The 26,054-nt window shown below is 45.3% G+C and overlaps 4 protein-coding genes across 4 annotated transcripts; 1 reads left to right on the top strand and 3 right to left on the bottom strand.

Annotated features, from left to right (window-relative positions):
- Window positions 1-2,031: 2,031 nt before the first annotated feature.
- LOC101757062 (protein SYS1 homolog) lies at window positions 2,032-6,808 on the bottom strand. Its single transcript, XM_004969002.4, has 3 exons — window positions 6,171-6,808; window positions 5,210-5,436; window positions 2,032-2,524 (listed from the first exon to the last, which is right to left on the bottom strand). Exons 1-3 carry the CDS (start codon window positions 6,392-6,394, stop codon window positions 2,517-2,519), a joined length of 459 nt encoding a protein of 152 aa, XP_004969059.1. The 5' UTR covers window positions 6,395-6,808; the 3' UTR covers window positions 2,032-2,516.
- A 2,046-nt stretch (window positions 6,809-8,854) lies between these two features.
- On the bottom strand, window positions 8,855-10,218 carry LOC111257341 (L10-interacting MYB domain-containing protein-like). Its single transcript, XM_022826685.1, has 3 exons — window positions 10,171-10,218; window positions 9,508-9,817; window positions 8,855-9,424 (listed from the first exon to the last, which is right to left on the bottom strand). Exons 2-3 carry the CDS (start codon window positions 9,814-9,816, stop codon window positions 8,855-8,857), a joined length of 879 nt encoding a protein of 292 aa, XP_022682420.1. The 5' UTR covers window position 9,817; window positions 10,171-10,218.
- A 7,068-nt stretch (window positions 10,219-17,286) lies between these two features.
- On the top strand, window positions 17,287-19,753 carry LOC101756647 (50S ribosomal protein L25). The gene is made up of 3 exons (XM_004969001.2): window positions 17,287-17,798; window positions 18,806-18,935; window positions 19,237-19,753. The coding sequence occupies exons 1-3, from the start codon at window positions 17,349-17,351 to the stop codon at window positions 19,455-19,457; spliced, it is 801 nt and encodes a 266-aa protein (XP_004969058.1). The 5' UTR covers window positions 17,287-17,348; the 3' UTR covers window positions 19,458-19,753.
- A 941-nt stretch (window positions 19,754-20,694) lies between these two features.
- LOC101756250 (protein MARD1) lies at window positions 20,695-23,105 on the bottom strand. Its single transcript, XM_004969000.3, has 4 exons — window positions 22,956-23,105; window positions 22,583-22,653; window positions 21,354-22,046; window positions 20,695-21,237 (listed from the first exon to the last, which is right to left on the bottom strand). The coding sequence occupies exons 3-4, from the start codon at window positions 22,019-22,021 to the stop codon at window positions 21,108-21,110; spliced, it is 798 nt and encodes a 265-aa protein (XP_004969057.1). The 5' UTR covers window positions 22,022-22,046; window positions 22,583-22,653; window positions 22,956-23,105; the 3' UTR covers window positions 20,695-21,107.
- Between the last annotated feature and the right edge of the window lie 2,949 nt (window positions 23,106-26,054).

The raw sequence follows: 26,054 nt of genomic DNA, 5'->3' as shown, positions 1-26,054 counted from the left end.
AATTCGACGCGTTGCTTGAGCCCATTGCTGAGCCTGTCCCGCCTTGAAACACGGGAATCTGACTGTCCGAGGCGCTTGCATTTTGCATACACAGCCAGCCTGTCCCTTGACCCCTGAGCTTCATACTGACGCATCAGCAATTTTCGTGGCTCTGGCTTTGGCTGTGTGTCTAGCTGCTGGGTGCTGGCCGCGCTAGACACCCGTCCACGTGGATTTGTTATTTCCTAATCGCCGCCTCCCAAACAGAAAAAAAAAAACCCAGAAATGTTGTCGATTGATGACCATGCAAGCAGCCAGACGGTAGCGCGTGTCTGCTGTTGCCGCTGATGATTGATGATCAGGGAGGGAATAACAACAAGGATTGCGATGAGTTGGTTCCTCGGGGCTGCATGTGAGTGGGGCCCCGGGCCGACCCGACCGCCGCCTAACGAAGCCAAAACCAACCACGGCCCTGCTTGTCTCCGGCGACCAATCACGGCCGGCGCAAACATTCCCCGCGTCCCAGGTCCCAGGTGTTCCTGTTCCATTGCTATTCCCGCGCGTATCTAGCTAGCCGAGAGTAGAAATCCAGCGTTTTGTGGCAACCGCGCATGTGTGTCTGTCACTGACAGCGCCATCCATGCTCCTGCCTCGTTTGCCTCGCTCACACCACGTACTTCAGACAGGTATGAGGCGTGCCATGTGCGAAATGCGTTTTCCTCTCTCACAACGGTGAGGCCGCCCTGCGCTCTGCACCTCATCCTTCTTCGTCACCGATGCCGCTCTAGGGATTCGATTCTGAATCAGCAGGGCAGGCAACGTTGCGTTTGCAGCTAATCGCCTGCTCCTGACGCCCATTTTGGATCAACGACATCACCTGCTCCTCAGACATACACCAGAGGCCGTTGCACTCTTCCGCGTAGCCTATGTTGCTTCTCGTGCCAGCTCAGACCTGATCTACTGCAGTATGATTTGTTTATTTTGTCTCTTTGGATGGATGGTGCAAGAAAAAGACAGAACTGAACACAAAGAAAAACAAGTCTGCAATGTTTGACCCGCCGGCTAGATGAGCCATCCAGCAGCAATGGCTGCCATGTGATGAAGATAGATGTTGCTTTCTCATGTTCACCTGGTAATGGAATAACGTTGCCGTTGTTGTTCGCTTCTGCAAAGCTGGATATCACTTTCATCGAGATGCAAACTCGAAAACTAGTGTTAATAGGAGTACTTAGTACCAGGGGCGAAGCTATTATCAAAATGGAGGTGGTGCACAACTCAAGCAACATACAAATTTTTCCTTCAGATATACGGTGAAAATTAGTCAAGTTATTACAAAAGTTTTGATTCACCCTGGTGCCTGTGCAGTGTGCACCATGGTGACATAACGTGGCGTCACCTCTGCCCAGGCCGTCATGGTCTATGCATGAAAGCTGTGAGTTGCAGGCCTGGCTTCAACATTATAGGCAGCCTCTCCTCCTGTCCAAGTCAAAGCACCGGTTTCATCTGCAGGTTCAAGTAGCAGGCTGGCGAGGATGGCTGACATGGATCCAAATGAAAAAGATTAGACATCATCATCATCCGGTCAGTCAGCCCTCAGCCAACACTCGCACAAACTTGGGTTCGACACACAACGTTTGGGAGTGTAAACGGTACAGGAGATAGGAGAAATCCTTGCAATGTTCCGCCGTCCGGCGGCAAAACAAATAGTACGTACTGGCAGACTACGAGCAGTTGCTGGCTCCAACCAATCTAATCATTCGTACGTCCTCTAACCATCGACCGTTTCTGGCTTTCCAATCCAAAGTACTTGTCGGCGACAAATAATGTTCTTCTCTCTGTTTTTTTTTTCTTTGCAGGAAGCTAACTTTTCATCTGTCAAATTTAAGCTAATGGGCCTACATTCTGCGTTCCGTGTTTTGTGCCAGCTTTTCGTTCGTGTTACATAGTGGGCTTCAGAAGTCTGGATGCAGATGGGCCTTTTTGGTCGCGGGCCGAGTAACACACGTCTGATTTGTTTTTTGCTACATTTTTTACTGCTCACAACAGCACAACTATACATGAATCTTTCCTATAAAAATATAACTAAAGGAAAGGAGCACAACTCTTCTGCTATGAATTAACAGAAAACGCTAGGTGTATTATTTGCAAGATACATCTAAACAAAGAAACCGATGGTGTCTGCATGTGTTATCAATACCCACTAACCAGTAGACTTTCATATCCAGTCATACAAATTGTCAAGCAGCCACTTGTTTCGTCACTGAGCAATACTGTCCGTAGACACAGGAGGACCTGGATGTATGCTTTAGAAACTGAGCTGCCACTTCTATTGGTGGGAACTCGGAAGCCTACCAGTTTCTCTATGATGGCCTGCTGGGAGATCGGGCATCAGGAGAGCAAATTCTTTTTTAGTTTTCAACAAGTCTTTGGAAACCGCAGAACATTGCAAGTCTTTGTATTCCTAAAGAAACATATGAACGACCACCTCTTGGGGTAAACACCATTTGAAAACACCTAACTCTTTGTACCGTGTGAGGTTAAACACCTGAACAGAAGAACCAAACCAGTCAGAAGATGAATCGGTCAAAATTCACAGAAATATTTTATTCCAACGAACAGAACCATGGGTGAGAGAAAGCAACAACATGTTGTACTAGAGCCAATTTCTCAACTCCTAGTAAATTGTTTCGGATCAAAACTAGTTCCATGTCAAAATAGCAGACCAAGTTAAAGCTGGACCTTCTTTACTCTAACAAATGACATAGTTCAACCACTAAACATATTCACACTATTAATAGCATGGGTGCATAACGACCAAAATAAGCAAGCTATTAAATTCCTCAACGGACAACTATGCTTAAACGGAGATAATATGACATTTCAGTATTATCTATGAATATTGCATTACACTTGGGCACTTAAACTAGAGGTGCAGGTGGTGCGGGCTGTGGACAGCCGCAACCCGCTTGCTTTAGCTGCAAACTTTTCTTAACGATTAACGCGATTGACCCGCAAGCAGTTTGCTGCAACAGTTTGTGGCTCTCATGGCTATCCACAAAGACCGCTAAAGAACCAAGGCAACCGTTCCGTCCTGGCAGCCCCATCGAGTGGCAACGCACGTCTCAAGGAGCCAATACAGTGGTGGATGCCGAAGGCAGCAACAGAATCATGCCATCCCTTCTCTCTGTTTCCCACATCAATAATAGTTGCATGGACGAATCGCATGCCTGAATATCAATGGTGGCTCACATAGTCAAACCAAATCTCCAAGGAAAGGGATTGCCAATCAAATCTCCATCGGATTGATGAAGGAGCTCACCTGGACATAAACTGGATAAGAAAGCCATGCATATAACATGGAGGGGAGCAGGCAGGAAGCCAGGCTTCCTGAGCCAAGCTGATTGGATGGCAAGAGAGGAAGCGTTTGGCCGACAGAAAGAGGCATGTAGAAAATATCACGGATGGAAGAGGCACCTGCTAGATCAAGACTAGAGACTAGAGAGGGAAGTGGGTGATTGCAGGTCAGCAACTTGTTTCTGGACTTAGCAGGCGTTGAACTTTTTAGACCGCATCAGATTTGCCTCTGAGCCACATCTGCCACAAAAGCAAATTTTGCAGGGCGGGCTGGTGGGTCTCATTAGCAACCCACCCCACCTAATACCAAATTTATGTGTGTGCCATTTTTCAGATCCAGAAAATGCCGTACCAGAAATGATGCACTGCAACATCTTTTTCTCTGCTTGACTTAAGCCTATTAGCATTGTAAATTTTAACAAACAAGTTGATCACCAGTGGCATGTGTGTCAGTGTCACAGTGGTAAATATAGAACCCTAATTCTGAGATCTGGAGCTTATCCGAATATCAAACCAGGAATGCATGGCCGCAGTTGTTTCCAATGTTCTTTTTAGCTGAGTCCCCAGTGGTCATGTCAGCTTTGTAGCCTTAAACCCGAAAAGCTTATCTCAGTACATGAATGTCACTGTGATGCTAGTGAAAAAGAAATAGTAAACCTGAGCGCATAACATTATCCAACCCCAACTCATTACACTTGGAACAGTTACTCATGCTCTCTAGTTGGCGCAGTCTGGTCTAAAGCAGCATTGCGCTTTATGAACAGAACAGTATTAACAATTGAACCTTAATTGGCATGAGTTGCCGATGTGTAGAAACTAGACAGGATGGGCAAAAGGCTAGAAGCTAAATTTCCAAAGTCACCTATCCGGATCATATTCAGGGGAAGAACACTTGGCATAAGGCTAGAAGCTACTTTTACCCCAAAGTGCAGCCTAGTTGCACCACTCAGTGAAAGACCAACTGCTGTAACTAAGGAAAATTAAATGAAAATGCCATTTAAACTGAGCTTCAGCACATCTATGCATTGATGAAGATTATTATTTTCATCATAAATCAACAGAGTAAGAAGCAAAATGAACATTTAGCAGCGAAAAACTTGATTGTACATCATATATTCCACAATGGGAATAGCAAGATGCTGCAACCAGTGATTGAACAAGTTGATCCAAACGAGAAAATTAGGTCCCTATAGCGTGTTGCCGCTTCCAACTAAACTATCCTCCACACAGATGACAAGTGGATCATGAGACAATAGGTTGCCAGAACTGGAATTGATGCGGGATGTAACATTGGCCAACCAAATTTAAACAACATGAAACATAAGAGTCATGAACCACCAGTACATCCATAAGAACTCCATAACTTGCCTACGTAATTAGCCAAGTAAACAAGCAACCTCCAATGAGCTTGTCTGAGCATACACTTATTATGTCTCTCTACTTGAACTTTGTCATTTTCTTCCCTATAAGCCCCCATCAATGGACAACACAGCATAACAATACCAGAAATCTTTTCAGATGTGCAAATTACACTAGTGACACAATATGTCATGGTGCTAAAGCCACTACATTATTATACCGACATACCATTAAGGTTCGTAATGGCTAGTAGTTCAAATATTTGAACACAACTAAGTGGCAACATTAAGATTATTAGAAACTTGGCGATGTAAACTTGTACAAAATATTGATGAAGTTCACTGCTTCAGATGTGTTAACTAAATCACTGTAAAATTCTTGCCAGTACCAGACTCTTGTCCAAACAAAAATCAGTAAGAGACTAACTAAATAAGGCAAAAAATTGAGTGGAAACCATATGTACAAAGGAACTAAGCACAGGAAATAAAAAGACATTTGGTAGGATTGAATTGCTTACTTGCACGAAGCCGTGATATTGGGATTTCTTTCAACTCCCGCCGAATGCATAGGTATTCACCAAGGAGAGCCATAATTGCCAAACCAGCGATATTGACAACCCACCATGTAACTGAAGCTGGCCAACCACCATATACAATACAAATGAAGAGATGGATTATGTAGAGGGTCGCTGCAAAGTCCAGGCACTTCTTGGCTCTCTCAATCACATAAAGCATGAATCCAGCACTGCTCAAGCAAGGCATGGAAGCAAGATTAACAATAAATAAATTCTTGTAACAAAAAAAGAAGAGAAGAAGGCGGAGTTACATAACTGAAAAAGAATGAATAGGATCAATCTGCAAAGCTAAAAGTAAGATCAAGGTGGTTTACTTTGTCCTTTATATTGTTTTTTGGTTTACAAGATCTTTCATAATAATTGTAGTCTTGAAAAATTAGCCTAATGCAAGCAAGATTAGCGATAAACGATTCCTGTTAAAAATGGATGAAGAGTAAGGGGTGCATTTTGCATAGGGCCTGATTGTTCCCATTAATAAAAAAATGAACAATGTAATATGCTGGTGAAATGTATCTCCGTTATTAAAAATATGGCTCAAGAATAAGTAATTGGTGAGAAGAGAAAGGTGTCACTCTCAAGCATAATAGAGCACCTGTTTCATATGGCAGCCACTATACAATGGAAGATAAATGATACATTTGGGCCTGCAAGTCAGATACTTCAGAGCTCTTGCGCTTAACTAGTGCCCCAAGAAATGTCTAGCAATTTCTGCAAATTAGCACTTCCAAGTTGCTGTGCCTGCCCTAAACGCACAGATCTGGAAACACACGCGCCCATAGCTCTCGCAACCGGAAGCAATTTACCCGCAAAAGCACACTGCATTCTAAGTCTTGCCAGAAGAACCCAATTCCAATCTCAGATCAAGCAAGAGGAAGGGGAGCAGGGGTAGGGAGATGCGGCGTACCCTGCGACGGCGGCGAGGAGGAACGAGGCGATGGCGCACCACCCGGTCGGGGTGCGCGGAGTGAGGGTGGCGAAGTCGAAGAAGTAGAGGAGGGTGAGCCGCGGGACGCGGGTGCCGACGAGGAGCGACATGGAGAGGCCGAGGGCCAGGTAGTAGAGGCACTGCAGGCACACGATCTGCGACACGATCAGCCACGGGTCCCACACAATCGCGCCGTAGAACATCTTCGCTCCCCGTCCCCGGCTAATCTCACCGGAGGGAAGGAGGAAGGGAGGTGGCTTCTTCTCTCCCCGTCCCCAGCTTTTCTCACCGGAGGGAAGGAGGAAGGGATGCGGCTTCTTCTCTCCCCGTCCCCGGCTAATCTCGCAGGGGGGGAGGAGATTCTTGTCTCGCCGTCCCCGGCTTTTCTCGCCGGAGGGAAGGAGCTTCTTCTCTCCCCGTCCCCGGCCCCGCTCACCGGAGCGAAGGAGGAAGGGATGCGGCTTCTTCTCTCCCCGTCTCCGGCCCCGCTCACCGGAGGGAAGGAGGAAGGTAGGCGGCGGCGGGCGGTGGTTGGGCGCGGATCTCTTTTGGCGGACTCGGGTGGTCTGGGCCTCGGGGCTCGGGTGGAGGGGGAAGATGTGTTAGGTTCCCTTTGTTTGATTTGCCCCCTGCACTGCTGTGTCTCTGCTGGATCAAGAATACAAGATCGGATGGCCATGGTTTGTTCGGTGGCCTACGTGGCTTAACTAACGGGCGAGCAGGGAATGCACCAGCTCTCGTACTCCTCGCGGCTCGCCTCGCTGGACTGCTCCTCGCCGCCTCACGCGCAGGCACAGCCCCGCTGGAGAGGCAGGGGATAGAAGACGACGCCGTCGAGTTAGGGTGCGTTTGGTTGGGCTCTGATTTTTTAAAAAGTTGCTGTGAGTTGTGGGCTGTGGAAAAGCAGCTATGAGAAAGTAGCTGTGGGAAAAGTAGAAGACCGTTTGGTTAGAGGAGCTGTGAAATTGTAGGCTGTGTAAGAAATACCTGTAATGCCCCTAAAGGTCTGTGAGTGTGTTTATATGCAAATTGCTCGTAACAAAATAATGTGTTCACTAGTTCAAATGTAAACCACTATTTTAGGAAGAAAAAATAAATAAATTTTATATGTTTTTCATCCATTAAAGTAATTGGTCCACATAAATAGAACTATATCCATCAAAAAGTTCTATACAAGGATGTCATCCCTCAACATTACTCTCCTCCTCTCGCACTAACCAAAGCATCAACTATCCTAGTACGAATGGTATTCATGGTATCCTCATTCTCCACATCGTCACTATCATCTCCTTGTGTTTGTCTCATACCACATGTATGTTGTACCAAGTAATCCTCATCATCATCACATCTCTTGAACTCCTCATCACACAAATTGCTATCACGAATAAAATTATGCAATGCAAGACAAGCCATAATGATATGTTTCTGAGTACGAGGTGAAAAATTTGGCATGTCCTTCAAAATACCCCACTTCTGCTTTAAGACTCCAAAAGACCTTTCAATGACATTACGAAGAGATGAATGCAAAAAGTTGAACATCTCGTACTTTCCTTGAGGAGGCCCCGAACGATGCTGAAATTCTGGTATATGGTATGTGCTTCCTTTGATATGCGCAAGATACCTAATTCGGTTTGGGTAACCTGAGTCCACGAGATAATACTTTACTACAAAATCAAGTTAGTAAGGTACATAATAATACAAATATTGCTAATTCGTTGAAAGAACCATGTATACCTTTAGGAGGTATGGGAAATGAAGGAAAATTTGCCAATGCATAATTGAGGATACGTGTGCAGAACCCGGCCACCCGGCAACCGCAAAGGTGAACCTCATATCAAAGTCACAAATAGCTAGCACATTTTGAGATGTATGTCCATGACGTCATGTGTGGTTAACCACTTCGTCCACTGGTACTACCACTTTGACATGTGAACCATCTATTGCTCCAATTGCGCCTTTAAAAGTATGGCCAAAAATGGTCCTCTCTCACCCTTTCATGCTCCGTAGAAAAAGTAGGATCTCTCAGCTTAATATTGTCCTTAGCTAACTTGCGCAAACATTTCAACACTTCGTGAAACTTCATGTGAACTGTCCAAAGTGACCGTGTGAAACGATTTTCAGCTTGTGAAAAAGATTGTGGTCCTCCGACGATCCACAAGAACATTACCAATGACTCAATAGACGAAACATTGTTGGTTGAGGTCAATCCGTAAGTAGAGACTAGCAAATTATGAAGTTTATCGAAAATCTTAGTGCTCATCCGAAACATCTTATAAAAATATCTCGGACGTGACATACACCTCATCACCCATTGAATTCCAGTTTCTGACGTTTCCCTGTATTCAGCTTTGTGCAAATACCGCTCAGTATACAAGTTGCCCATTTCTCCAATAGCACCAGCATGCTGTGCAAGTTCAGCTAGCAGTAGTAGTCCTTTTTGTCCTCCTTTAGCCACATCTCCCAATCTATCATCCATCTACATAAGACATTAGTACATTAATAATTAAATACAACAAATATCTTGACAATACTAAATGAAAAAGCTCAACATAACACACTAATAGATAACTAATGTTTCAATATAGGTTAACAAATTATGGTTCAACATAGGGAAATTGTTGTCACATATGACAATAAAATAATTTGACAAACATGGAAACAAATCAGTGGCACTTCATCATCTCCTTTTCTAGCTCCCTCTCAATCAAATCCAGTCTGCCTTTAGCTGTTTCTAGAGAGCTAAAGAGCTCCCTAAATTCAGGTTTAACAATTAGGGAAGCGGCTGCGTGCATTAGAGCAGTTCCTTCTTGCACCCCACATTCTTTCACCATCTTCATAGTCTCTGTAATGGTAGGAACTAGGTTAGTTGGAGGAGCTGATGATGCTTCAACACTTGTGGAGATCCTCTCTGCAGCATTTTCTGTCTTCAAACAAGTGGACTTGTACAAACGAAAGAATGGGCTCTTCTCATCCTTCTCTTCAACACCAATAGAGGTACCCTTGCGTTTCCTTTTTCCTAGGTTCACTGTCATATCCTTCTGCGTAGGTTTCACTACCTCATCCACATTCTCATCACTTGCCTCATCGGATGATATATCTCCAGGACAGGATGCTGAAGACCCAGTTACATGTGCCTTGCCAAACAAGATATGCAGGTCATCGAGAAACTTGGGTCCTTGTTTTCGAAACTTAATATGGTGGCATTTGATTCCTTTCTCACGATTGTTGCATCTCTACAATTAGAAAAAAAAATTTAGCAAGGCACACCATAACAAAGAATGGGAAGAATATAATTATTAAGAAACATAGTTCTTACAGCAAGGTGTTCGTCCCACCATTCGTCTGAGCAATCAACACTTTGTTTTGCCTCATCCCATCCAAGACCAATTGGACAATTCTTGAACTCCATAAACGTGACATACTCCTTTTTCAGAAGATCTAACTTGTTCTTCAATTGTTTTTTTGTTCTCGTATCACCGGATTTTTCTGCAAACTTGGAAACAACGTTCTTCCAACTGGTAGTAGTGAAAATTCCCATCGGCCTATTCCCTGCTTCAATCTCTTCTTTGCAAGCATCAATCAAATGCCTTAAAAAAGTATCACCCCAATCCGCCTTATCACCCATTCTTCAACCAATCAAAGAAAACTCATAAGAACTAAGTTAAGACATAACTATGAAGCCAACTATCCAACTATTAAACTAATAGGAAATAAATAAGCATAGATGTCAAAGTACAAATGTTCATCCATTATATAGTTTTGAATTATCATTTTCCATTTAACCATACTGATAGTAGAGAAGTGCTTTACTGCCAGCAGGCTATAGTGGATGTTGATAGGTAAGTCAAATACTAGTACAATGCATATAAAAAGTTCCCCTCTCAACTTCTGACAAAACAACCGAGGATGCCAGCAACAACAAATGAGATTTATCTCAGAAAAGAAACAGTAAGAGGCCAGTACAATTGATTGTTCATACCTCAAGAAATTCCTTTTCGCAGGTAGCTTCCTATTTGATTTTGTGTTGTAATTGTACCTGACAACATAAAACAATTGAATTAGTGTAAATAATTTATACGAAACAAGTGTTATAAAAAAATTAGTTGATACATACCTTGGGTGTATATGCTCCTGGTCAGTCACCAGGAGCAGGGGCAGGAGCCGGCGATGGGGCGCCCTCTTGTTCAAGGGGGCGGCGGGTGGTGTCAGGGGGCCGGCGGGCGCTCAGGGGGGCGACGCGGGCCCGACGGCGGGCGGCGGGCGTCGGGGGGTGGTGATGGGGGCCCGGCGACGTGTGTCAGGAGGAGGAGGCGGCCGTCAGGGGGCCGGCGGCGGGCCTCATGGGGGCGGTGACGAGAGCCCGGCGGCGGCCGACAGGGGGCGGCGGCGAGCGTGGGGGGGGGGGCGGCGATGGGGGCCGGCGGCGGGGGCCCCACGATGGGGGCGGCGGCGCGAGGCCCGGCGGCCCGGGGAGGCGGACGGGGGCCGGCCCGCGGCCATGGGAGGGGGACGGTGGCCGGCCAACGGCCAGGGGAGACGGACGGCCGGCCGGCGGCCAAGGCTGGCGGGCGACGGGTGGCGAGATGGCGCTGTGCGGGTGAACGGGGGAGAGGAGAGGTTTGGTTGTTTTCGCGTGCGGGAGAAAAAATAGATCTGAAAGGGTACATCATAACCAGTGACATGTGGGTAATTTTTGGCCCCAAAAGCACTTGAAAGTAGGGGGAGAGGTGCTTTTGGATTTGTACTACTATGAAAGCTGCTTTTGGGAAAAAGCATCAATGGTTTTGGAACCCTTTGGTTGGCTTTTGACTTTTGCAAAAGCAAAAGCAGGTTGGAAAGCCCAACCAAAGGGAGCCTTAGGGCAGATGCCTACCTGGTGCTCGCTTGCGGAGGATAGGATTTTTTTTTGAGAGGGGATAGCAAATCTTTAAAGAAGGAAATCTAAATCTGGCAGGTATTTACTCATCTGGTTGATCCACGTCATGATGCCGCGAGAGCCGTCGTTTCCAGTCACCTGTAAAACCTCAGCCGTCCGATATAAAACTAATGACCACGATGTTTCTTGAGCGTTCTAGAGATCTCGCTGACCTTCGTTAATGCTCCATGCGACATCGGTAAAAACGGTAATGCTGTGACTCATACGTCCGACGCGCTTGGAGGTCAGGCGACCCTCTCCTATCCACACATTTTTATCCTTATTTTTTGTAAATTGCTCATCTTTGATGAGGCAGTTGTGCTTCGATAGGATCTCGCTCATGTCGGGCGGCTCTCCAAAGTAAGCAGCAGCATTTCGACGGGTGCTCCGGTGAACGAGGCAGCAGTGTAGGGTGGCGCTCTAGTGAGCGGACAGCAGCGCTTCGGCGGCTACTTCGGAAAGCAAAGCAGCGGCGTAAGGTGAAGCTCCGGTGAGCGAGCGAACAACGGCGTACGATAGCGCTCCGGTACACGACTGCAATAGGGGTGGAGCAGGAAGGAAGGGCGGAGGTGATGTTTAAGATGGAGGCGAGCCGCGCCGACCGTCGGAGGAGCTGCTCCGCCGGTAATTGGCTCGGCTGCCTGAGGAGCTCCACGGGGAAGGGTGCCGAGCATCGCTCCCTCGCGGCCAGGGGCGAGCCGCGCCAGCCGCCGCCATCCTCCTCCTCCTCCACCATTTCCTAGCGTCGGATCCTGCTATGCATTGCTCCTCCTACCAGGGTTTGCTGCATGTTGGAAGCGTATGTTTCAAATATTTCAGTAGAATGTTGCAAGTGTTTTACGTGAATGTTGCAAAGTAGGTCTAGATGTTGTGATGTTGCATATATTTCACACACATGTTGCAAGTGTTTTATCTGGATGTTTGCATTCTCAATGAGAGATTTGAATGTTCCGTGCAACACGAAATAGATGTTGCGGCGGGTTTTTTTTCTCATCATCAACAAATGGCTAATAAAATTTTTTCAACATGTTTTTTATGTTTCTATGTTGCAAACATTTATTTTTTATGTTACAGATATTATTTTTTTATGTTACGATGGATCAACAGAACATCTGATGGGAAGTTTTTTCATTGAACATCCGGACGCTAGCAACACCCCCTAAAAAAATAGGGCTCCATTTCCTCCCATCGGACCACATCAGGGCATGTACAACGGGCTGTTGCGAGCCGTCTGCGAGCCAACACTTTTGCAAAAAAGACCTTCTCTCGCCATTTGTTGCGGGAAGAGACGGTTCAGCAGCGTTGTACGGCCCTCGTCTTCATCGACCACACGCGGATGCCGCGCGGACAACAATTTGGGCGCGCGTGGGATTTTTTCGCGCCAAATCCATCTCCTCCTCCTCTCCCCACGTCGTTCTTTTCCCCGCGCATCGAGCAAGCTCTGCCAGGAGCATCTCCGCCGCCGCCGATTCGACCTCCGCAGGCACTGAATCGACCTTCGCCGCTGTCGACTCGAGCTCCGCAGGCGCCGAATCGACCTCCCACGCGGACAATAGCTGATCCCCCCCCCCTCGCGCCATGGCCGCGCCGCCATGGCTGGCAGGGCTGCGGCCTCCTCGTCGTCGGGGTCAGAGTCCAAGTCAGGGAGCGACGACGAGGATGCAGAGCGAGAGCGGGAGCTGGAGCACGCACTGGCCAACGTGCCCTTCGGAGAGCTGCAGCACGCGAGGGCTGACGAGTCGCTCGCCTTGCGGACTGCCTCTGCGGCCAAAGCAGCCGTAGATAAGAAGGCTCACGATGCCCAGCTGCTGGAGATGGAGATAAGCACGAAAATGCGGCCACCGAAACTCAGGGAGGTGATCCAGGTAATCTAAATTATTTAATCCCAAGGGGAACCTAAATTATCATTCTGATAATGAATGATCACTTGATCGAGATCATCACTTTACCTTGTTGATGGGTCTAGTGATAGCAGAGCCTGTAATAAGATTAACAATTTCAGGTCCAGACCAGTTCTAGCTCCAATTTTTTTTCACAACCAGGTAGTAAAGATTTACAATATTCAGGTCCAGAAGCATACGGTTCATGGTATTAACAAGTTAACTGCATTTTCAGTAAGGAAAATAGGATAAACATGCTAATTTATGACTAACTAAAAGATACAAACGAATTGAGATGCAGGACATGCCATCCATTTCAAATATGAACAACCAATCTGCAGAGTCTCTAGACTATGCATCAACATGTATTTTACAACTAGAAATATGCATCAACATGTATTTTACAACTAGCATAAAGTGTTGTGCCCTTATCTCTTGAATGCCCCTCATCTGCATGCAGTACTGATTTATGTTTGCTTTTTTACTTGTATTAGATTATGGAGATGAGTTCCTATTAGCATTGAGATGAGATGAGCAGCTACACAGGTTTATTGTTGATATCTGAGATAAGGTGGTCAAGCTGTTAAACATATATGGTTATGGTTCATGTTCATGAATCATAAGATGCCTGTCATTGTGCATATGAGATGCCTGTCATTGTGCATCCTGTCATGAAATGCTTCGAAGGGAAAATTTAGATGGCTCTAATCTATGAAAAATTGAATGGCAGTTGCACTAATCAGATAGTAACATATTACTTGCTGTGATCTTATTTTTAGTGAACTGAACACTTGCTGTGGTCTTGGCGTTGCACTAATCAGATAGTAACATATTACTTGCCCATCAGTGTGAACCTGTGCTTGAGGTGTGAAACCTGTAACTTAGGTGTGAACCCAACATATTGCTTGAGGTGTGAAATCTGTAACTTAGGTGTGAACCCAAAATATTGCTTGAGGTGTGATATCTGTAACTTAGGTGTGAACCCAACATATTGCTTGAGGTGTGATATCCGTAACTTAGGTGTGAACCTGTGCTTCAGGTGTGAAATGTGTAACATATTCCAGTATAAATACATGGCCATCGGTGCCACTGTACATAGATGCTTCTTTTCTCCACGTTTCTGTCAATGTCAACTGAATCCACTGAGAAGAACTGGAACCTGAAGTCCTGTCCGGTGATGAAGCACCTGATGAAGCCATCGAAGATGATGATGAGGGCCTGTCCGCTAAACATGAAGCCATCGAAGAAGATTTTGATCCAGCGGAGATATACATGCTTGAAGATTTCATTGCTGGGGACGCAAGATTAGAAGAATTTCGGAGGAAAATCAGCAACAAGATTAAGGCTAAGTTTCAAAGGGAATCATCTGAACCACCTCGCCGTCGCCATCGCCAAAGTGGGCTGAGAAGGTACATACCACGTAATCGAGAAGCTGGTCACGACAATCTTGTTGCAAATTATTTCTCTGCAAATCCTATCTACACCGATGAAATGTTCCGTAGGAGATTCCGGATGTCGAAACCATTATTCCTCCGAATTGTGTCAGAGCTCAGTAATTGGGATCCCTTTTTCACCCGAAGAGTGGATGCAACTGGTAGAGATGGACACTCACCCCTTCAAAAGTGTACTGCAGCTATTCGAATGCTAGCATATGGCTCACCAGCTGACCAACTTGATGAGGTATTGAAGATTGCAGTGAGCACATCTTTATTGTGCTTAGAAAAATTTGCCCAAGGAGTGATAGAGTGCTTTGGTGCGGAGTACATGCGCCCTCCAAGAAGTGATGAACTTGAAAAAATTCTACAAGATAATGAGTCCCGTGATTTTCCGGGTATGATAGGAAGCATTGACTGTATGCACTGGACGTGGAAGAATTGTCCTAAAGGTTGGGCCGGCATGTTTACTCGTGGTGACAAACGTGTTCCTACTATGATCCTTGAAGCAGTTGCATCACGAGATCTTCGCATATGGCATGCATTTTTTGGTACTGTTGGAGCCTACAATGATATCAATGTGCTAAGTAAGTCACCGCTATTCATTGAGGTGATAAAAGGAGAAGCCCCTAGAGTACAATATATTGTAAATGGAACGCAATATGACACAGGATACTATCTTACTGATAGGATTTATTATCCAGAGTGGGCTGCCTTCGTGAAGATAATATTAAAACCTCATACGGAGAAGCACAAATTATATGCACAACATCAAGAAGGAGCAAGGAAGGATGTCGAGTGCGCATTTGGTATCTTGCAATCTCATTTTGATATTGTTAAACGTCCGGCACGGTTATGCAATCGCCGCCGTGTCCCCCTCGCCTTGCCCAGCTTCCTCCAGCACGCTCCGGTTGTTGTGGATCTTCGATGCCCGCACGCACAGTCGCCGCGCCGCGCTCGTCGCTCTCCCCTATCGGCCCCCCACTGCCCGCCGCAAGGCTCGTGCAGCAGCCGAGTAAGACGGCGGTGAACTCATCTCGTCGCGCGATTCTAGGAAAGCCGCTTCCCGAGACTCGATGACATCGATGCCGTGCGTCGGCACCAAGCGGTCGCGACGGCGGCCGCTTCGTGCGGCTGAAGTCGCAAGGATCTGCACGCTGGCACACGCGGCTTGAACTCACCGGTACACGCGACTCCAGTTCGCTGGTGCCGCGGCCAGCAGCCACTTCGCGCAGCTGGAACTCGCGAGTGAAGCGCGCCAAGATCAGGCCGTCCACTTCGAGGCCATCAACCAGCCGACGACGCCCATGAAGAACCCGGTCTGGCTCGCGCCGGCACCGGAATTATTGTCAACGTGGAGTAGCAGGAGGCCGCCAGCACGTAGCTAGCAAGGATGGTCATTGCCTAGATAAATTTGGTGCGACGAGGTATGCCAATGCCCTTACTTCCCTTAGCATGTTCGATGTGTTTGACTGCTCCGTGAATGCTGGTTAAGGAAGTTTACATATTGCCTTGTCAAGGAAATCAATTAGTAGTGAACAATCTGTAGTAATTTGATTCAGTAACAACTATTTTATATGTGTGCTAAAAGCCTGAAACCCAAGTAATGCCGAAGATTATTTCATTCTATCTTAACCGTAGGGTCCAAAACCGCTAGCTCACCAACCTCCTCTATTCCACACAGAGCATTGCATGGACCAATCTAGCACAAATATGTAGTGCTAATGTTGGTAACAATTTAATTCCTTCCTGATTTTAATAGAAATTTGAAACATAAGAATAGATGCACCTAGATTTTCTCTAGTACTTTCAACATCTTCCAGTTGATTACAATTTTTAAATTTTATTGCTCTTATGATGGACTGAACCACTGAGGATAGAGAATCTGCACACTGACCTGTTAACTATCTGCGGAAGCATCAGACAAATGTACTCAAACTTCAGAAATGGTTCAACTCAGTTTCCGTATACATTTAAATACTAGATAACAAGGTGGTTCCTGGGGGCGGACCTAGAGTAAATATTGAGGGAAGGCACACCTTAAGAGAAAACAGGTTATCAAAAACTTTAGCATGATGAAAATTTGCTGACACGTTTAGCATCCAAAATTTGAGTGAGAGCATGTGCCCTCACTCACCTCAATGTATTCTTAATTTCTATTAGCCAAGTTTCCTTCCCAATCTACTTCCTGCAAATTGTTCTTCCTCACGCCACACAACGTTACCTTCAATCTGTTATGTACCATGAGTTCAAACCTCCATTACGCACTGAGTCTTCCATGCAAGGTAGTTCTTGAAGTTAGTTTTCTGAATTTCCAAGTCTCGGATAATGCTAATAGTGGTAATCTGACAGGAGCCATTTGAGCACCAAAAACACAATTGAGCTGGCCATTCAATGACATTAGCACCAATTCAAAACATCGATGATGAAGCAGTTTTTTTACCAATGTTTGCAGCAACATTTCTGGAGTATACACAACAATAACCATTTGATTGATGCATGTGTCTATGGATTGCTTCCTAAATATTTTGGCATATTCTTTGCAGATTCACTTTTTGGTTCCAGTTATATCACTTGGATCACTGCGAGACACATCACAGCTCGACTTTCGACCAAGCATCATGGTTCCATTTTACAAAGCAACTAGGGAGGCTGGGAAAAAAAGCACCCCATTTTACAAAGCGAAAGATCTTCCTATGATGGTTCACTCCAAAGGGGCGCGCGGCCTGTTTTCTAGTTGCTTCCGAACGCATCACCACGCGTTTTTTTCCCACTTTTCGGCCCACGGGCCTCGCCGAGCCCAGCACCAAAGCCCACACCCCCCACCTAAGCACCCACCTCGCTCCACTCGCCCCAAGACAGGCCAAGCCCCAGACGCACTCGCTTCCTCTCCCCACCGTCTTCCCCCAAAACCCTACGCCGCTCAACCATGCTCCTCCGGCGACCGCTCCAAACCCTCACCCTCCCCCTCCTCCGCCGCCACCTCACCGCCGCCGCCGCCGCCGAGGCGATCGTCTCCCCGGCGGACCACCACGGCGCCGACCCGCTCTCCCCGCCGTACGACTACCTCCCGGGCCACCCGCGGCCGAACCCCAAGCACGACGAGGTGATCCTCGCCGTGCCGCGCGCCTCCTCGGGCCGCCACGTCTCTGCCAAGGAGCGCAAGGCCGGGCGCGTCCCCTCCATCGTCTTCGAGCAGGAGAACGGCCAGGAGGGTGGCAATAAGCGCCTCATCTCCGTGCAGTCCAAGCAGATCCGCAAGCTCGTCGACCACCTCGGCCGCTCCTTCTTCCTCTCCAGGCTGTTCAGGCTCCAGGTTTGGTCTCAGCACGCCGGGCAGGGAGAACTCGTCGAGAGCGTCCGCGTCCTGCCGCGAAAGGTGGGTGTCTCTTCTGTTGTATTGGTTGTAATTGTTAATCTCCGATTTCTGCTGTTTTTTAGTTGAGCTTGAACAACTGAGATGCCCCGCTTGAAATGTGCTGTTCGTGACCCTCCGGCATTTTGTAGAAGATTATATCCTTAGGAAACAGGGATAGGTGTTTTGGATTGAAATAGTTATGTTGCTGTTTTAGAATTGCTCCATTTCTAGGTGAACATGTAGGTTTATCTATGACGATGGTGTTAACTTGTTGAGGAATGAGGAAAGCAAGATTGATTGGTGGCTTTAGAAGGGTACATACGAATAAATGTGAAATGGTATTGCAGTTGAAATAGCTTGTTATTCTTCAATCAACACTGGTTCAGATTTATCTGAGCATAAAAACTCTGTTACATTAGCTTAAGGTACAAGATGATGATGCCCCTTGGTTGAATCTTGTTCATGTGGTTGTGCTTTTTATGTTAACTTTGATCTAGTTGTGGAAAACATGAAATTGACCAATAAACTAGGAGTGAGGTAAAGCTGAAGCAATCAGAAATCTAGGTTTAGTTTCTGTACTGCAATGTACTAGGACCTTTACCTCAGGTGAGTGCACCAGTTTCATTACCATCCCTGAGGATTCAGGAATTGTCTGATCTGGTGTCCATATTCAACTGGCAATTCTTGCAGTCAGTTCTGCATGTGCATTTTCTTATGGAAGAGGATTCATTTTAATTTACAACTGCAGATTCAGTTGTTCCTTTTCTTTTGTTTGGGCTATTCCTGACTTCCTCAGTATTGATTTTGAATTATTTAATTACCTATTTGGCCTTATACTAGATGATGGCTACTAGCATGTATTTCACAGTATAGAACTTTTTCAATGGATGCTCAAGAGCAGATGGCATAGTACAATAAGTATGTCAACTGTTGAACAATAATATGAATATGTATGTTCATTACCTTCTATGTATACTAACAGAATTTACCATGATGGCTAATGCGGGATCTTGTTTGAACATATTCAGGTACACCTGCATGCTGGCACTGATGAACCTCTGACTGTCACATTCATGAGAGCCCCTTCTTCTGCGCTTCTCAAAATAGATGTTCCTCTGATGTTCATTGGAGAGGATGCCTCACCAGGTCTCAGGAAAGGTATGTAGCACATTTTGATGATCCATCACTTTAACACTAAACTAAATGTCCATTCATTTTTGTATGAATCTGTAGTTCTGTATACACTGAATTTTTCATTTCAAAAACTCTGCCCAGAATGTTTAAACATCACCTGCATCATGTTCATACCGCTTTAGCTAGAATTCCTGCATCATTATCTAAGTCTGCAATTCCCTCTTTTGGCATAAACTTTGGGTGAGTTATGTATTCATATCTAGTTTATAAGATTAAAATCTGTTTATAATAATCCAGACTAATGTGTTTATATTGAAAATTCCAGGAGCTTATTTCAACACCATAAAAAGAACAGTCAAGTACCTCTGCCCCGCTGACATCGTACCACCATACATTGAAGTGGATCTGAGCGAGTTGGATGTAGGACAAAAACTGCTGATGCGTGACCTGAAAGTTCACCCTGCGTTGAAGCTGCTTCAGTCACCGGATCAGCCCATCTGTAGCATTATAGGATCGAGGGCTCCTGAACAGAAGAAGGGAAAATAACTTGTTCCACTGTATGCACTACTTTGAGCAATAATGTTCTTTTTTTTGTTTTTCTTGCTCGAGTTATTTGGGTCTTAATTCTCCTACTCGTAGGATGAATTGTGGCCACATACCATCATTTTACCTCAAGAAGGAATGTTTCGAGCAGCCACAGGCTACAGCTAGAAGCACTTGCAGAGTATTGCCCTAATATTTTGTAGTGTTCCACAGAAACTTCCAGTGCGGCAAGCTTTGTTGAAAATGAAACTCCTAATGGAGTCATGATTGTTTGAAATCTGATTTAGCGTTACATGATCTATCATTCTACCTAGCGTAGTTACGTTTGTAAGAATGATCAAGAAAAGATGATCTTGTCTTTCGCCATTGTGTCATTGTTAAGTTACGACTCTTGCTGAGTTGGCTGAGTTGTGTATGTGTGATTACCCACCAGTTAAAAGGTCCTGAACTATGAAGCATATTCAGTTTTTGCTGTTAAGCTTCAGAAGTTGAATAAACAATGGCCACAACCATCAGTCATGAGCGGACGTCACATACCTCACAGGAGAGAGGTGCCAAAGAACGTAGGAGACCAGTGAAGAAGGCGATGGTGTCATGGTGTGCACGGGAGAAACTGTCTACATTCTGCAAACATAGTTTGGTTAAGTTCTAAATGATCGGAGTGGTATTTTGTTAAGAACAGTCAAAATAGACGGTACTCCGGAACTGTCAATCACCTAACAACCTGTGTTACAAAAAATCTTAAAATCAAAGCTCTGGGTCAGTATACTATGGAGGCATGGACCGTGAAACATCATCTGACACTGCCAGACATCAAACTAATAAGGTGCAGAGAAAAATACATCCCAACTCTCGCGTCTGCACACGCCAAACAAGACATCAAACCTGAGAGCAACCTTGGCTGTCCTGTCACCTGCAATGACATCTGATCACTACTAATAGGGTAATGGAATACAAAGAGCTAAACCATGGAAAGACAGTAACATGACGATCAATTCAGCAATATTGAATGCGGTCCCAATGGAGCTGCAGTAAATTACATGCTAAAATTACTACAATGAAGGTTCTAAGTTTATCCACGTAGACAGAGGCCACCAGGAAACTGCTGCAAAGTGTTTGTGATTGATGCCGATGTACTCACTGTGATGTTAACGATTGCATGCTTGCATATGAATACAAACCTCCAGCTAACAATCAGATGTGCAATCAGATATGGCTTGGAATCAATTGAGGAAACAAGTTAAGCAACAGAACATTTATTGATATTATAGTTCATTTCCTTTAGAAATACATGCCGAAAACATAGGTTCAGATACATGAGTAACAGGAGCGTCGAAACATTCGACAGCCACTGAAAATGAGGTCCAAACAACCAAACTCAAGTTCAGACTTCAGACACACACGCACACGCCCATCTCCGATCAAGATAATAATATGACCAGAGGTACAGTCATTCTTCGGACTCCTCCAAAAAATTCGAGGATCCAAGTACGCAAAACAAAGAACTCAATAGGTGAGGTAAATTCATCAGTGCCGCACCAAACAAAATCTCCAGGCAACAACTCCGCAAACATGATCACATCCATGGCTGCAACTTATTAACCTCGGACAGCACTTCAGATACGACCATATCAAGTTGCTGCTGGTGTTCACTCAACGGATCAGTTGGAAAATAGGACCATTGTCCAAGGGTGAGCTGCTTGGAGGTGCAGGATAGTATTCTTCCATCTCATCTTCCATGAAATTCTCCCTGCACTCTGAGCTGCAAAAGGCTTTGTCACCCCTGCAATTGAAACACAGGATGCCAAACATCAATCAACAATCAGAAGAATCACAGGTCTATTGAGCAAACAAAAAACACCCATAACAGTGGTTCCTTTACTACACTTGATCACTTACTGATAGATGTAGATGTCTTTCCCTTCTTTGAGCTTCTCACTGCAAAATCTACAGAAGCTCATGGCACCCTCTTTCACAAGAGGAGACATGTTCTCCTCATCCTTACTCTCAGCAGGCATCAGGTGCTCAACTTGAAGCTCAAAAACACGATCTCCAAAAATGTGGGTAGTTTTAGGGTTAGGGCCACGGGAGACAACACAGGTGTAATCCTCTGAATTGACAATGTCATCAAGGGACATGATACTACCCTCGAGTCCATCAGACATATTATCATTCTTCTGCTCAACCTCCCCAGCTTGAACAGGAGCAGTGCAGCTGTTCTTGAGGAATGGATTATCAGTAATCCTCATTTCAGATCCAAGAAGGACCTTCCTACTGCCCAGGGGAGTGGGATTCTCATCAGCGAGGGAATCCACAAGTCCAAGCCCAACCCTGTCACCAAGCAAGATCTTCTGGTTCTGGCAGGCATCAAGGGAAGATGATCTGGGTGATTTGGTACCAAGGCCTGTGAAGAACTTGAGGTCTAAAGGCGATGTTGGACTGCGGACCACATCCAATTCGCTCAAACTGGTGCTCAGTTTGATAAGAATGTCAGGGACCTTGAAGAATCCCATCTTTTGCGCAATCGACTCAGGGGAAGCTTGCAGGGCCGAGGAGTCAGTTGCCATTTGGTCGCCTCTAGCTTGCTTCGCACTGCAGTTTTGGGGTGTTAATAACTTAGTTATCTGGCAACCTTTTTTTTTTAACACTAACAACTTAACAAAGTTTGATTCCTACCACTACCACTATCAGTTTCAACTACAGCAATTTTACAGGAGCACTATCAGTTTCAACTACAGCAATTTTACAGGAGCACTATCAGTTTCAACTACAGCAATTTTACAGGAGCACTATCAGTTTCAGAACATCACGGGGCCAGGAGAAATGGCATCAGCTGGATCATTTTTTTTCTTATGGAAAAACCAATCCAAAAGCAATAGGAATTAGTAGCTATGCAATCAGAACTAAAAGGGGTTTAATGAATTCGATTGCAGTACAGCATGTTTTTTCTTTAATGGATTGCTTCGCTTGTAAGCAATACATATTCATCAGCGAATAAAGCATCAGGAGAGGAGTAACAGGCAATCCAGATGGGCGCATCATCACTCAGAGAATCCAAACAAAACGAAAGGGCAAAGCCAGGCCTTAGTGATTAATCAATCATCATCACCTCAGATTCTCAGTCTCACCTTTGTCTCACCAGCAGTTCTCTCGCCTCGCAGAGTTGTTTCCTCACGGCAGCTTCCTCATCAATCAAGTACTGAAACAGCACGAACAAATCGAATCAAATTAGCACGAATTTTAATCCCTTATAGAAAAACAGCGGTGATTAACCCCTCCGGAAAAAAAAAATCTAGAACCCAAAAAATCCAGAAAAAATGATCGAGCGGAAACCCACGAGAGGATAAACAAAATCGAGGAACTAGAAGTAGATTGAAAACCCCTCGCCCTCGCGAAAACGCGTCCGAACCAGTTCACCCCGGAGGGGAATGCAGGTCCGAGAATCCCGAACCCGAACGAGGGCGGGCGAAACCGCGAGGAATCGAACGAGAGGCGACTCACCGTCCGTCTCTCTCCCTGGTCTCCTCCGCCTGCAGAGCGCAGCACCGGGGTCCGGGCGGGGTGGGTGTGGTGGGGAGGAGGGAAGACTTGGAGGTCCCGGAAAGATGAGGAAGAAATAGAGGTGAGCCCGGAGGGGGGGGGGTTGGGAGAGAGAGAGAGAGAAAGGTTTATGTGATGTGAGAACTTTAGGCTCTACTAGCAGTTGATGGACCCTAGTACTCCACAGCACTCGTTGGTGGCCCCCCTTTTCCACTTTCTCTCTCTACTTTCTCTTTCTAGGGGCCTGCTCCCGCTGTACTTCACTCTGAGCAACAACCCATTGTTTTTTTTCTAGAGAGAGAGAGGAGAAATATTCTCCTTTAGATGGGGAATGATGGAGATGTCATATGCAGAAGCAGGACAAGTGGCCGTTGATTGAGATGATGGCTTGTAGCCTTGTAGGGGGGATTCATTGCCCCCCCTTTTTCTAGAATGTTGTATTTTTTATTTTGTTGGAAGGCAAGGGGGAAAGGTGTAAATAGTAAAGTGGAATTAAAGGTGCTTGGAGTTTGGGATCATGATGTCATGCGTGTGTCTTGATGTGGAGATTTGATTTGTCATGTTGCTGGTCAACCAGACGAGAGAGAAAGAGAGAGAGTCTCGTCGTTAAGAAAAAGAGGAGAGAGAGAGTCATCGGTAAGGAAAAGGAGAGACAGAGGAGGAGAGAAAAAGTATGCTGTGCACTTAGGGATGGATTCCGACGCATAGAATCGAATTCGGATAGCTCTATTTACCGTATTTTAACATCATTTGTAGCTAGTATTTAGTAATATAAATAAATTTTAGATGGTTTTATTGGTACTTTATTTTTTACGGATACGAATAATGTCGGATATTTCACATTTTTATCAAATACGAATCTGCAACCAGATAGAGAAAAATACTGAAAATCAAATCCGAATACATCCATTTGACATCCACGTTAAAAATAAATACGAATACGGACATTCGTATTGATATTTTTAGCAGATATGAATTTGGATGATTTGGATTTCCAGACATCCATATCCATCCCGATATGCACTATGCTAGAGTCTGTGACTTTTTGGGTGTTCGTGAGAGTGAGGGAGAGAGAAGAATTTTTAATCCGTGAGGTGAAATTTTGATCTTTTTGACTTGGTTTGATGTTGGGGTCTCTGTCAGGGATAGTGTTTCCTCCCAGTCCACTTGCCAGTCAAATCTCGTCCACTTCCCGCTTGAAAGTTGAAAACAGCTTCTCCAGGATAATTTTGTTTAAAAACAGACAGATCTCAAAAGAAAGAGCAGGAGATTGTGTTAGTGGAGTCCGGGGACGTCAGGGGGTGTTCGGATCCTCAGGGCTAAACTTTAGTTCCTATCACATCGAATGTTTAGATACTAATTAGGAGTATTAAACATAGACTATTTACAAAACCCATTACGTAGATGGAGGCTAAACGGTGAGATGAATCTATTAAGCTTAATTAATCCATGATTTGACAATATGTTGCTACAGTAACCATTTGTTAATGATGGATTAATTAGGTTTAATAGATTCGTCTCGCCGTTTAGCCTCCATATGTGTAATTAGCTTTATAATTAACTCATATGTAGCCCTCCTAATTATCCTCCGAATATTCGATGTGACACGGACTAAACTTTAGCTGAGGATTCAAACATCCCCTATTCGGTCATTATCTTGTGAAATAAAACAAATAGCTCACGGATTTATTATTTCTTTTTGTCAATGATACAACGGGGAAAAGAATCCAGCCGCTGCTACACGCTTTTGCTTGGTATAACTCCATATTTTTCCAACCGAAGCGTGCGCTCGAATGAAATACACCTATACGTACAATAATAATACAAGGCCCGAATTTATGAATTCCTACATGGGGATTAACCGAATTCTTTTCGTCTATAAAGCTTTTCTTGCAAAAGTTATCCATCTAAAGTTCATTTAGTGGCACCTTTAATTGGCCCCTTAAAACGGCTTAATCATCGACCAGACTTTAAGGTTTTTCCGCGCGAGAGTGGTGTGCTACCAATCTTTTCAAAAAGACCTTTTGAAATTACCGGTCGTTCAAGGCCCAAGCGACAGTCAAAACGCTGGAAGACCGATCGAATAGCACCGGTGAGGCTGGTAAAAAGGTATCCTATGCTATGCTATGCTCAAAGTTTTTCAAAGCATGTATCATTGGTAGCAGGAGCACGTACCAAAATGATGCTGGTGGTGGATTCACTTGCCACGAAAATCTATGAAGATTTAGTCAAATGGTAAACATTTATGCCTGGTTAGTGGTTGTGCGCCTTGATGCCTCCCTGCTCCGTGGCCGGGGTACGAATTCAGAGTCACGCCTGTGTTTATTGCGACGGAGGCAGCTCGGCATTTACTTTGGAGTCACGAGATTCCGTTAATTCCCAGTTTACTACCCCAACTGCTGATAGTATGCCTGTCGGTGTGCCTAACTAATAGGCAGGAGTTTTACGCGCACCAATCAGTTCAACCCAAAAGCGCAGCACCAATCAGTTCAACCCAAAAGCGCAGACTACTGTCGGTATGTCTAACTAATAGGCAGGAGTTTTGCGCGCACCAATCAATTCAACCCAAAAGTGCAGACTGCTTTAAAGAACTGCATATGTGAAAATTGAAGTGAGCTACAATAATTTATTTAATCGTGTCCATCAGGATTTGAACTCGAGACCTCTTATTCCGATAGCGTATTGAGTTGCATGTATCAATCAATTCAACCTGTTACGGAGGAGGAAAGGTAGTCAATTCACTTATATTTTCAACAGTGACAAGCTTCACTAGCTAGTGATGTACTATACGTTGCACGAATCGGTGTGCCGTGTACGCGTACACATGTCCCCGGCTGCATTGGTATTGTTATTGGTATATCGGTATCGTGTCTCGGGAAAGCGGCGTGGCCCCTTTCCCCTTTTGGGGAGGTGAGTGGAGAGGACGGGAAGCGCTGCAGTGCGTTCCAATCCAGGAAGGCATATACGCCTCCGGCCTCCTTTGCCAACCCCAAAACCAGCCTCTGATTCGGGTTAGCTTGCAAGGTTATTTAGCGCTCCGTCAAGGCAAGTCATTAGCGC

The sequence above is a fragment of the Setaria italica genome, chromosome V (genome assembly GCF_000263155.2).
Source record: "Setaria italica strain Yugu1 chromosome V, Setaria_italica_v2.0, whole genome shotgun sequence".
Taxonomy (NCBI): Eukaryota; Viridiplantae; Streptophyta; class Magnoliopsida; order Poales; family Poaceae; genus Setaria; species Setaria italica.
This window is presented reverse-complemented; position numbering and strand designations above follow the sequence as displayed.